Below are 12,494 nucleotides of genomic sequence, written 5' to 3'. Positions count from 1 at the left end.
GAGATCTCCAGCATCTGAAGTATTTTGAGAACACAGTAGGTGTTCTGATACATTTTTGTAAGACTGAGATCACATTTATGTTGATTGTATAGTTCAAGAAAATCTATGGGATGATGCGTCACTGTGCACTTTGTTGCTTTTGCTGTCTCTATCTGGCTATTATTTTTAGTTTTACACGAATGAAGATTGAAGGTTTTCAGGAAACCATATTTTCGTAGAATCACAAAATAATACAACAGAGGGCCATTCTGTCCACTGGCTTGTGATGGCTTTTTAGAACACTATTGGGTAGCATGGTGGCTCAGTGGTTAGCACTGCTGCCTCACAGCCGATTCCAGCCTCAGGCGACTGTCTGTGTGGTGTTTGCACGTTCTCCGTGTCTGAGTGGGTTTCCTCCCACAGTCCAAAGGTGTGCACGTCAGGTGAATTGGCCATGTTAAATTGCCCATAGTGCTAGGTGCATTAGACAGAGGGAGATGGGTCTGGGTGGGTTCCTCCTCAGAGGGTCGGTGTGGGCTTGTTGGGCTGAGGGGTCTGTTTCCATACTGTTGAGAATCTAAAAATTAGTCCAAATCTCCCCCTCCCACTTTTCTTATAGCCTAGGTTTTTTTTCCCTTTCAATTGCTTATCCAATTCTATTTTGCATGTTCTGATTAAATCTGCTTTGACTGCCTCTTGTGAGTGTTGTGAGTAATGAGGAAGTGCTATTATAGTGCGGTGAAATGTACAGTTTAAAGTAGATACATGATTGTGAATTTATTACTGGGTTTCATATTTCCAGTGTGTGTCGTGAATCCAAGATCACAAGCGAGAATGAACAGGCAGCAATGGCAGGGACAGCTGCTGAAAGTCATACTTCTCCAGGGTTTGCTGACATAGGCATGAGCCAGGAGCCATGAGGGGTAGCGTGTGCTGCATTGTCAACAATTTTGTCACGAGAAAGTGTTTCTCTTTATTTCACAATCATTCATAATGTTGAAGATTACTATAAAATATCTTGCTAACTATCCCTACTCGAAGGAAAGGAACCCAAATTTCTCTTGATGTTGCTGAAATTTTTCATCTCTAGTGCCATTTCTCTAAATATTTTTCCTTGATAAGACCTTCACACATTTCCAAAAAAATGTTCTCTAAAGGGTCTAACTGGTGTTCAACTAACTTCTGATATGACATTTTTGCTTTGCTTCACTATGGGGCTCAGCAACTACTGACGGAAGGGTTGTGAGTAATGAGGAAGTGCTATTATAGTGCGGTGAAATGTACAGTTTAAAGTAGATACATGATTGTGAATTTATTACTGGGTTTCATATTTCCAGTGTGTGTCGTGAATCCAAGATCACAAGCGAGAATGAACAGGCAGCAATGGCAGGGACAGCTGCTGAAAGTCATACTTCTCCAGGGTTTGCTGACATAGGCAAGGGTGCATCCCCAGGAGCCATGAGGGGTAGTATTAAATCTGGATTGAACTAGTAGGCTTTCCATGATTGTCGCTATTGATTCAGAGGTAGTGAAGACTTCCCATTTAGCATGAATGCTTTGATGTCGCAGAGTATTGTGAGAATGTCATCATCCTTAGAATATATTGGCAAATTCAGTGGACTAACAATCAAATACACTGTTCAAAAACAGACCAAACACATTTTTTTGCACAATGGCATTCATACTTTACCTCCTCCAACCTTTCTATTCTATCCCATCAATTCATTATGCCCTAGTATTTATTATGCTCCCCCTTACATACATAAGTGTCAGTTTCCTGAACTATTCCTTGTGGTAGCTCTTCTTAGATTCTCTAAATGAAATATTTTCTCCCGAATTCCCTGTTGGATAGTGACTATTGCATATTTAAAGTCCCAGTTCTGTTCTCACAATTGGAAATACCTCTTCAACATATATCTCATTAAATCTAGGTTGATAGATACGGGGTTCCAATCCTAGTAGAATTATTTGAAGTCTTTGCATCCTCTCAAAATGCAAAGCTGCAAAGTTCTCCTATGTATTTTTTATACAGTGATGAGAATTGTGACAAGCAAATTAATCCAAAATTATGACCCAGCCTCTGCTGTGATCCCAGCTGTTGGTAGTAGCAGAGTGAAATTTGGCTTTAGACTATAAATTATACTTTTACAGTTTGGCTACCTTGGTGATCTATCAACAAATATATTTGTATGAGGCTGTCAGTGTACTTTGAGCAGAAATAAATTCCATCACAGAAAAATAAAGCTCTATGAGACAATGTGGAAAGATCTCATAAGTAGAAGATAGAAACATTCAAACATTTGTTTCCAGCAATATCCTTTACAAACATTAAATCCCAGTGAAGTATTGCTCCTGTCTTCACTTTCAAGATTCCTTACCCAGCTGACAAACTTGCAAAAGTTTATTTTCAGTGATTTTCTGCATGTTCACCACGTGTTTCTCTCTGTCTCTCAGCAAGACTTGAGCACGCTACTTTCTGACTGATCTCTAAGACAACCCCTTTTCCAGCCCTATCTACTTAGACTACTAAAATGCTTCCAACTTTTCTTCTACCAATGGCTGGAGACTGCCAAAACTATCAATGCTCTTTTGCTAGTATGGATCTTTTCTCCTGCACTTGGTCTCCGTGGTAGGCAAAAACTCAACTTGGTAAACACCAGCATTTCTCTCATCCAGGTAGCTTTTTTTTTCATTTAACTTAAGTCTCATGCTTTCTTGGAAATGCTGTTTTGAACTCAAAATTCAAAATGAATTTCTGACCTTCCTTAAAATGAAATCATTTTCACGGACCTAAAGGCAGAAGTCCATATACCTCTACTTCTAGAATCCAAATCCCCAATTAATAAAATATTTATCAACTTTCATCATAGTACGCAATTTCCATCTTTAGTTCTCTCATAACGAAAGAATTTGTAGAAGGACCTCTGTATTGTGCCTTATAGAGTTAGAAACTATTGCACAGAACGCCCAACTCTGCCTTGAGATGGTGCATTGCTTGGTTGCAATGATCAGGAGAAAGTAAGGACTGCGATGCTGGAGATCAGAGTTGAGGGTGTGGTGGTGGAAAAGCACAGCAGGTCAGGCAGCATCCGAGGAGCAGGAGAATTAACGTTTCAGGCATTAGCCCTTCAGGAATGATCAGGTAAGCCTGCATAAATGAAAATAATAGCCCTACTAACAACCTTTTGTCCAGCTTCAGCTGATCCAAGATTGAAAGTTTTTTTGTGGTATGGCTTATTAAAGTATGATTCTCCCTTATCATGTCATAGGATACTGGAAAATAGTTTACAGGAGTTTTGAAAATGCGGTGACACCACCTTTTACCTCACTGAACCATAAACATCCTGCTGCTATGGTCTATGACTGTTTATTTGTCAGGAGAAGTCTGCTTATTTTGCAATGACCCTCAATATCTGGAGTTTGTTCTGGTACTCCTCACCATCTAATGTTAGAATTTAGAATTAGGTTTTATTGTCACATGTACTCCTGTGCAGGGATACAGGAATACAGTGAAAAGTGCACAAAGTTGCCATTTTCCGCTGCCATCTTAAATACAAAAAAACAGAATTAACAGAAATAACCATCTTAGATACACAACCAAAAAAAATCTTGGATACAATAAATGAAAATGAAAAATAAACAAGAAACAGAGCCAAGAAGAAAGGGAAATGTCCATATCTTAAAGTCTTATCTCTGCAAGGTAAGTGAGCCTCCATCCCTGAAGTCACAAATCTGTGCTAACTTGTTGTCACTGCCGGCCCCTAGAACTGAGTCCATCTGCTGCTGCTGCTGCCCTTTGAACCCGGTTCTCGATCGCAGGAGCTTCATACAATACTACCCGCCTCTGGCCTTCTGAACTTGTTTCTCAATTCCTGCTTTGTTGCTGTCGTTCCGATGCTGTCAATGCTCCTCCAAAGCCGCAAAAGCCTTGAAAGGAAGAGAAACAAATGAAGAAGAACAGCAAAAGTAAAATTAAAAAAAGAAAGGCAGATGGAAGTGGACAAGCCCTGGGCTCGGCAGTGCAAATGCTGCGCTGCTACTCCATCTGCGCTGCCATCTTGAGGTTAGCAGCTGCAACTTACCCCAACAAACCAGAATGCATTCCATTCAGATCTGGTGACTTTTTCTGCTTTGAGGGCTTGCCAATCTTGAAATAACTCTTGAACTATCCATTTCTCCACTATCCCCTCTTTTTCTCATTAGCAGCAGTCTCTTTACAGTAAAGAGTAGTCTTTAGCACATCAGTGGTGCCTCTTGCCCCCAGAAAAAAAGCTCCATTGTGGCTCCATGCTTCCTTTAGATGACTTTTTTACTCTGTGTTCTGAAAGAAAATGTCAGTAGTTCACCGGCACATGTTCCCGGTGCAGCTGTGGAGAGGATTCTTCCTTTGGAAGAATCTGGAACTAAGAGGTCACTGTTTAAAAATCAGGGGTGACCTATTTAAAACCAAGACAAAGGAAAACATTTTCTCAGAGGGTTGAATCTTTGGAGTTCTTGAAAAGGTGTTGGAAACAGAGCACTTGAATATTTTAAAGACCAGAATTTGATCGACTCTTATTAATAAGTAAGAGGGTGAAAGATTATCAGGTTAGGCAGAAATGCAGATTCAAGGTTGCAATCAAATCACCCGCATGGTGGCTCAGTGGTTAGCATTGCTGCCTCATAGCGCCAGGGACCCAGGTTCAATTCCAGCCTCAGGCGACTATCTGTGTGGCGTTTGCACATTTTCCCTGTGTGTGAGTTTCCTTTGGGTGCTCCGGTTTCCTCCCACAATCAAAAGATGTGCAGGTCAGGTGAATTGGCGATGCTAAATTGCCCATTGTGTTAGGTGCATTAGTCAGAGGGAAATGGGTCTGGGTGGATTACTGTTCGGAGGGTCGGTATGGACTTGTTGGGCCGAACGGCCTGTTTCCACACTAGGGAATCTAATCTAATCTAATCTTATTAAATGATGGAGCAAGCTCGAGGGGCTGAATGGCTTACAATTTGTAATTTGTATGGTTCACAGATAGTATTAATCAAAGTGCTAATTGATTATTTTGTGTTATTCTTGCAGAAAGTCCTGTTCTCCTTGGGTGGTTCATTTTTGTACTATGCTGATCGCTTCAAGCTATACAGTGCATTCTGTGCCAGTCATACAAAGGTTCCCAAGGTCCTTGTTAAAGGTAATTGTATTACGCTTTGAACATAGTTTAGGTTGCGTATCTTTCATCGTTATGAGTGCATTGTGCCTCTTGCTGTAATGGTTAGCATGAGAAATATTAATTGCTCTTAAGGAATAAGTATAAGATTCAGTTAATCAGTAAATGAAGAAAATTCTAACACGAGAAGACCTGAATGTTGTTGAAGATTTTACTCACCACTTCCTTTCTAAAAATAGAATGCTTTTAACAACATAATATTCATAAGTTTCATATTTTGTTTTCTGCTTGTTACAATTTCTGTTTGTTACTTTTTATACTATTTTCGTTTAGCCAAAGTTAATCCAGCTTTTAAGGCCTTTCTTGATGCCCAGAATCCTAAACAGCAGCACTCATCAACATTGGAGTCCTACCTGATCAAGCCTATTCAGCGTGTTCTGAAATATCCCCTGCTTCTGAAGGAGCTGATCTCTCTTACAGACTCAGATAGTGAAGAACATTATCATCTAACTGGTAAGAATTGCATAGATGTTATATTTTTTCATGGTCTTTATCCATGGGGTAGAATAATCATGGGATACATACCTGTTTGCACTTGTGCATCATCAGGTCGCAACATATAGACGAGAGCCTGAGAACAATCAAAGAGATAGAGGGTACGGTGAAGAAAATGCTTGTTCTCAGTATTGAAATATGGTAAAGATTGTGAGGACTAATGTATTATTAGATTGATTAATATTGATTTATTTCTGCCACACTTAGGATCTTGTATGGTGATCCTCCAATGAATATTCCCATTACCTTTACGCAGAATGGTACCCAATTTATTTAGATTGAATATTTTTAACACTGAAACAAAATCCATTGCACTATATGTTCAATTTGTTGTAAATTAATTAAATGTTATTAAGATAGCCTAGAGTACTTCAAAATGGTGGGCTGAAATTAGCTGAATTCATTTATTATCCCATTAACTTTAAATATATAGGTCCTTAAACAAATCTAATCAAACTGCTGAACACAATATTCAGAAAATTTAGTCAGATGCCCCTATGTTTATGATTAATCAAATATTTCTTAATTTCATTGTCATATTCATTTTCAAGAGAATGTCCCAATATCCCTTCTAGCTTGGGAAGGAGAAACACACTGAAAGGGTTCCTCACTGTTCTAGTCATGTGTAAAGGATTACAGTGACTTTCTATATTTTGCCTTTCTTAAAGTATGGTTCCTTTAAAAGGAAGCAAATTTCAGAAAATATTGCTGTATTCTTTCTCGGGTACTGTGTTATTTTTCCATGAATTGGATGTGTTGTGGAGTGCTGACATTTTCTGGAGTGCAAGTTTTGCTAATACTGCAAAATAATGCAACTAATAGCTGGCAGACAAATAATATTGCATAAAATCCTTGAATTCTGTATCTGTGTTTTGGGGGAGTTTTACTTTGAATAATATACTTTATTTTCTCTAAACCCAAATGTACTGTAGATACAGGACTAAGTTTTCCCAGAATCTGACTGAGTGTCAGTTTCAGGGACTTTCAGTTAAGGTCTCTTTCTGAGCTTTAGTGACTTATTTCACCTCGTTATATTTGTAACATGTCCCAAGGCACCGCTCCATTGTGCTCATCAATGGTGGAAGTGCTCACTGCTGCAGGTTTCCCACTGTTGGTGCCATATAAACTTAGCAAAGTGTTGCGACACAAGGTAAACTTTCCTGCTTAATTTAAAATCTGCAACATAGAAAAGATTTATCCCATGCAGTAAATTCGAGTGGCCAAGAACTATGTAAAGTAAAAATTAACTATTTTATTTCTTAAAGTAAAACAGAGAATAATTAACTAACCACTATTTACAATTTATTTCTCTCACCTATCTTTTACCTTTTCTTCTATAATACTAGTCCAATAAAACTCCCAATTAAGATTTACAAAACAACACATCTCAAAACGAGGCAGCTGTAGGCTCTGGTCTTCGGACCTTCCTGTGTCGTCTTTCCTCCTTGTTAGAAATTTCTGCGTCACAGGCTACTGATCGAAAAGGTACTTTTAAGAGAGATATTTTTCTCAAGCAGTCTGTTACATGCTAGGTTTTGGCAGTTCTCCTCTCAACTTTTCCTCTGTCTTCTACCCCCAAAGCATCGGATTATCATTAGCTTTTAAGATTGTCAATATAATCAATTCAAACTGGATTGGAGTTTGATATTTTTCGGGGTCTAATTTAAACTGATTGGCCGAATTTGAATTTGTTTTTGTCTCCAGGCAATGAGCTAATCAAGTTGTTCAACCAAGTGTTACATACACTGTTGCCTTATTGAGAACACTTGGTGCTATGTCCGTTAGTTCTGCTTTTAACTCTCTTAAAGTACACCCACATCTTCATAACATATGCATGAGTTCAAGCATTGCAGGGAGGAACAGCCCTCAACAGTTGCAATGTGAGATGAATTGCCCCAGAAATAGCAAACAGAGAAACATTAACACACCACTTTGCTGACGGGAACCAGGCAAGCTGATGGATGGGGTGGTGCAGAGGATGTCCATCCTCTTTCTTCAGGTCTGTGAGAGGAGACCAAGACACTGGACCCTGCTAGCCTGGTCAGAGGTTGCCAGCTTAGTCAATGCAGTGACCATAACCTAGATAAAGACCCAACAGTGCAGAAAGAAGGTTAATGACCTTCTGTGCTCTGCAGGGGTAGGTAAGTGCAACCATCTTCTCTATTGTACCTCATGCTTGCTCGAACTGTGCCTCCGCACTCCCTCTAAATTCCCCCTCCACCCCCAAAAACGAGGGTTATGGTCCACCACACACTCTGTTGTATGCAATTGGCTATGTACATTGGTCAAACTGCTCAGAACATATTGCTCAGAAAATTTAGTAATAAGTCCCCATTGTATTTCCTCATTTTAGTTGCACTCACACCATCATCCGTCCAAACTGCTAACCCTTTCTTCATTTCTGACTCAGTCATTTGGTATACATCACCACATTTCCTCAAACTGTACCAATGCCACTAGCTGTGCCAGCCATATTCATCTCACTAAGTTCTTACATTGTTTCACTGCAGAGTACAGAGCCTACTATAGGTCAGACAGCACCAGAACGGGTGGTAGGCTGCCTGACATATGTCTTGGTCACCTTCTGAGGAGAGATTCCTTGCCTTAGCAGGAGTGAGTCACGCCCACCCGTGTAACAATGCCGACCTTAAAACTCTCCGCAGCCAAGTAAGATTCAATGCAATGTTCTGTGCTGCTGTCCCATTAGGACCATTATGAATATAGTCTTAACATGTCTCCACTCCTATTTCACAACTCATTCCCTGTTTCCCACAGATCTACAGACCTCTTGTGGAAGCTTTAGCAAGGTTTCCTCCTCCACACTCCATCAAGTCAAATACTGGTACCTCTGGGTATATTGGCTAGATTAGAGTCAACAGCACATCACAGGCCCATCTCCACAGTTGGCTGAGAAAGAGCACCCCAATTTGCCAGCAGTCAAGAGGACTGCGAGAGAGCAGGAACCTGCTTAACCCCAGACAGGAAAGGACCCATGTTGTCCAACTTCATTAAAGTGTACAGTCAAATGATCAATAGGCAGGTTTGTGAACATACATACTCAGGACAGTGGATTGAAAATTAGATGGATCCACCAACGCCAATTGTGCTGGTTCCAGCATGTAAGTGTTTGGTTGTCTCAATAGTTAGTAGCTGCAATGGAGAGCCAGGTCAAGCAGAATCCTCACTGGCTGCCAGAGTATTGCAGAATTGCAACTTATCATTTTAGCCAATGGCAGCCAACACCAACGACAAGGTAATAGAGGGATAAGGGACCTTGACCTCACTCCAGGTGCCTTTTCCTCACAGGGAGACTTGGCAGTGTTGGAAGAGAAACGATATTCAGGCCCCTCCCAGAAGTGTCCTCTTCGTACACCTCAGAGGTGTTTAGTCCCCCACCTCCACATTGCCTGCAAGGGACAATTCTGTGAAGTTCAAGTCAAGACGTGGGAAGCCTACATCTGCCCAGGATCCTTGCACAATGTCTGAGTCCTGTAGCCACCAATTCCCCCAGGATTGTCCCCCAAACTCCAATGTCAACAGTTTCCAATATAGGGCAGTCTCCCTGAAACCCAGTTGTGGATCTTGGGCCTGTAACTTGTCATAGTTGGAGGGCAAAAAGGAAAAGGAAACCTCCTGAGGGTACTTATGTGGCACAGGTGACACTTCATTGTACCTAGCATATTATATTTGTCATGATATTGGCACTTTAAATTATCTGCTGTCTAAGTAACTATCATTTTAGTTGCTGCTACAGGAATACAGCTACTGATGTTACTCTTTTCCATAATATGTAAGAACCTTGTCTGAAACGGTCATTTTGAATGTGGGAGCATCAGCTATGGGAAAGACTTCCAGCCTTCCTTCCAATATAATGCACCATTTCCAGCTCCTTAGATAATGAAGCAGTTTATGTTCAAATGCAGCAAGACTGAGAAGTGGCCAGTAACATTTGTGCACTTATTGTGCACAATACTGCATCATCCTATCATGGTAAAAGTTATGTTCCTCCTGTTCAATGCCATTACCCTTTCCCTTAAGACTTATGCTGCTCTCCCAGCTTTTCAGCATCCATCACAGCTCCTCTCTGCCTTACCTATTTGTTGTACAACACATAGAATGCTAGGGATATGCAGCAGCTTCTGTCTGGGCTCACTACAAGGGCCCCCAAACAGATGCAAATGTTGGAACCTCCTCTTCAAGAGGACTATCTCTTACCCAGTGATGGCCATCAAGGAAGAATGGGCTTCGTTGTGTCTGTGTACAGACACATTTAGGGTTGCGTGATTGATTCATCAACCATCAGTCCATGTCTCCCATGCATTCTGAAACAAATGTGGTAGCAATGATCACAGATGATTTGTACATTGATGGAGTTAGCTACCCATGCTGTGGTGCTCTTATTGCAACCTGTGTACAATCTCATGCAATCTGTGTACAATCTATAGCACCCCAGGTGAAGCCAGCTAAGTTGACAAAGCATAGTGCCTGGGCTATAATACTAGCTTTGTCATGGGGAAATGTGATGAAGCAGTGTGACCATGGGCAAATTGGTTGGTAACCACCTTGATTCATTTGTGGGTTGAGATTGAGAGATCCTACATAGATTTCTGAGTAGATGTTTAGAAGCAGCCAATCACAAGAAAAAGACAAACTCAACTATCACCTTGACAGGCACAGGGATAGAAAGACCACCAAACTTTGCCGATGACAAGCCAAGCTCCACTAGCTGACACAGTTCTGTGACAAAGGCCTGGGATATCCTCAGTCGGCAGCAGCACTGTGCTTCCAGGAGGAAATAACATTAAGGCTGATTGACTGTGGACACCTTGTACCTCCTGAGCAGCCTGAGCGAACCTTCTGCTGTGACATCCACATGTGGCAGCTGTGCAGCCACCGCTGGAGGTTGCTGCTGGTCCTGGACTTGCTGATGCATTTGTGTCTCCTCAGTTTCTTTGTGTCTTTGTATAGCAGCTCCAGAAACGATAACTCCTGCAGTTGGATCAGTTGCAACACTCACAAATAAGAGCTTACAATAGCATGCAGTAGGACATGGAGGCCTCCAATAAGCAAGGTCATGGGATACCTCTGCATGGAACTTTGTGACTTTATTCTGATGTAAGCAGCTCAAAAGATATTGCACCAGTACAATCCGAGATTGCAGGTGCAGTGAAATGACTGAAACCTTATTCCCCTCCCCCAAAAAACATACAGTCTGTCCCATACTGAACAATGCATGTTGTATCTTGGAGAAGAGTCAGTAGCCAATCTTGGAGATTGTCAAACATGGGCAGTATCTTCATTTAACTAAAATCATAAAAGCATTGATCGATGGAACAATATGACAAGGTCATTCAAAGAGTATTGCTAGCTCAAGACAAAAATAAGTCTGTGTGAGTTTCTTATCTCAGAAATGATACAGTAATTACAGACTCAGAAAAGCTTTTATCAAACTAGATGCTTCCTGTTCAATGTACTTAGATAAAACTTGTGCATTAATAGCTTTGTGAAAGAACTTTGGAGTTTCTTCTGTCAAAGGAAAGAAAGCTGTAAGCAAGAATGTAAGCTTTGTAGAAGGAAGAGTATGATGTCATTTTTGATCTTGTTAGCAAAAGATAATTTGCACCAAAGATAATATTTTCACATCCTCCGAAAGAATGGTCATGTTTTATCAATCAGTCTAATAATGTCTTTCGGATTTAAAATGTTCACCAAACGCACTTGAGAAAGGTTTTCATGTATTTAGAAATTGTGCTTAATATTTTATTAATTTTTAACATTAATATATCTGTGTAATGGCCTGATTACTAGCAGTTATAACATTTTCAATATGTATTTAATATTTTATAAATTAAAAGAATTTTTAGGTTACTTCATTGTCACTTGATGTTGCTACATAAGTATTATACTTCTTCCCACTAATTTGTACTGTTGACTGAAACCAAAAACCATTTTGTAAGTGTACTAAGTTTTCATTTATGACTTGAGAATGATAAACTAAATATGTAGTTTATTGGAAGCTGCAAAAAACTGCAATTTTCCCCATAAGTTAATAACTGATGTAAAGTGTAGTATTATGATCTGCAGTTATCTTCCAGAATTTTGCCCAAATGATGATCCTCCTTTACTAAATCTGGGACATTGCACTTCAGACAAAATCTAGAAACAGGACCCTCTGCAACTTTGATGGGAAGGATTGAACAATACTTTTATTTGTGGGATATGCTGGAGAGGCTGTATTTATTTCCTATACCTAGTTACACTGAGAAGTTGTTGGTCGGCTTTCTCTTTGTAACAATGCTGCTCCTGCAAGAGAATTAGATTGTTAGATCGGGGAACTCCAGGATATTCACTGAACATTAATGAAAGTCAAATAGTGTGGGATATGGAGATGTTGAAACTTTATTGCTGGAACAGCACAGCAGGTCAGGCAGCATCCAGGGAACAGGAGATTCGACGTTTCGGGCACAGGCCCTTCCTCAGGAATGAGCAGAGAGTGTTCAGCAGGAGAAGATAAAAGGTAGGGAGGAGGGACTTGGAGGAGGGGCGTTGGAAATGTGATAGGTGGAAAGAGGTCAAGGTGAGGGTGATAGGTCGGAGTAGGATGGAGGCGGAGAGGTCAAGAAGAAGACTGCAGGCCTGCTGAACACTCTCTGCTCATTCCTGAGGAAGGGCCTGTGCCTGAAACGTCGAATCTCCTGTTCCCTGGATGCTGCCTGACCTGCTGTGCTGTTCCAGCAATAAAGTTTCAACTTTGATCTCCAGCATCTGCAGACCTCACTTTCTCCTCTGGGATATGGAGATGAGCCTGTTAGTGATATT

General features: G+C 40.6%; 1 protein-coding gene across 7 annotated transcripts in view; it reads left to right on the top strand.

Moving 5' to 3' along the window:
- tiam1a (TIAM Rac1 associated GEF 1a) overlaps positions 1-12,494 on the top strand; it is a 327,029-nt gene that overhangs the window by 289,145 nt on the left and 25,390 nt on the right. For all 7 annotated transcript variants that reach the window (XM_043700705.1, XM_043700702.1, XM_043700703.1 and 4 more), the window contains 2 exons: positions 5,036-5,144; positions 5,454-5,633. In XM_043700705.1, the coding sequence (XP_043556640.1) occupies positions 5,036-5,144; positions 5,454-5,633 (289 nt within the window). The remainder of the gene's footprint in view (positions 1-5,035; positions 5,145-5,453; positions 5,634-12,494) is intronic.

The sequence above is a fragment of the Chiloscyllium plagiosum genome, chromosome 12, assembly GCF_004010195.1.
Source record: "Chiloscyllium plagiosum isolate BGI_BamShark_2017 chromosome 12, ASM401019v2, whole genome shotgun sequence".
In the NCBI taxonomy this organism is placed as follows: domain Eukaryota; kingdom Metazoa; phylum Chordata; class Chondrichthyes; order Orectolobiformes; family Hemiscylliidae; genus Chiloscyllium; species Chiloscyllium plagiosum.
The sequence above is the reverse complement of the archived record's forward strand: the minus strand, read 5'-3'. Positions and strand labels throughout refer to the sequence as shown.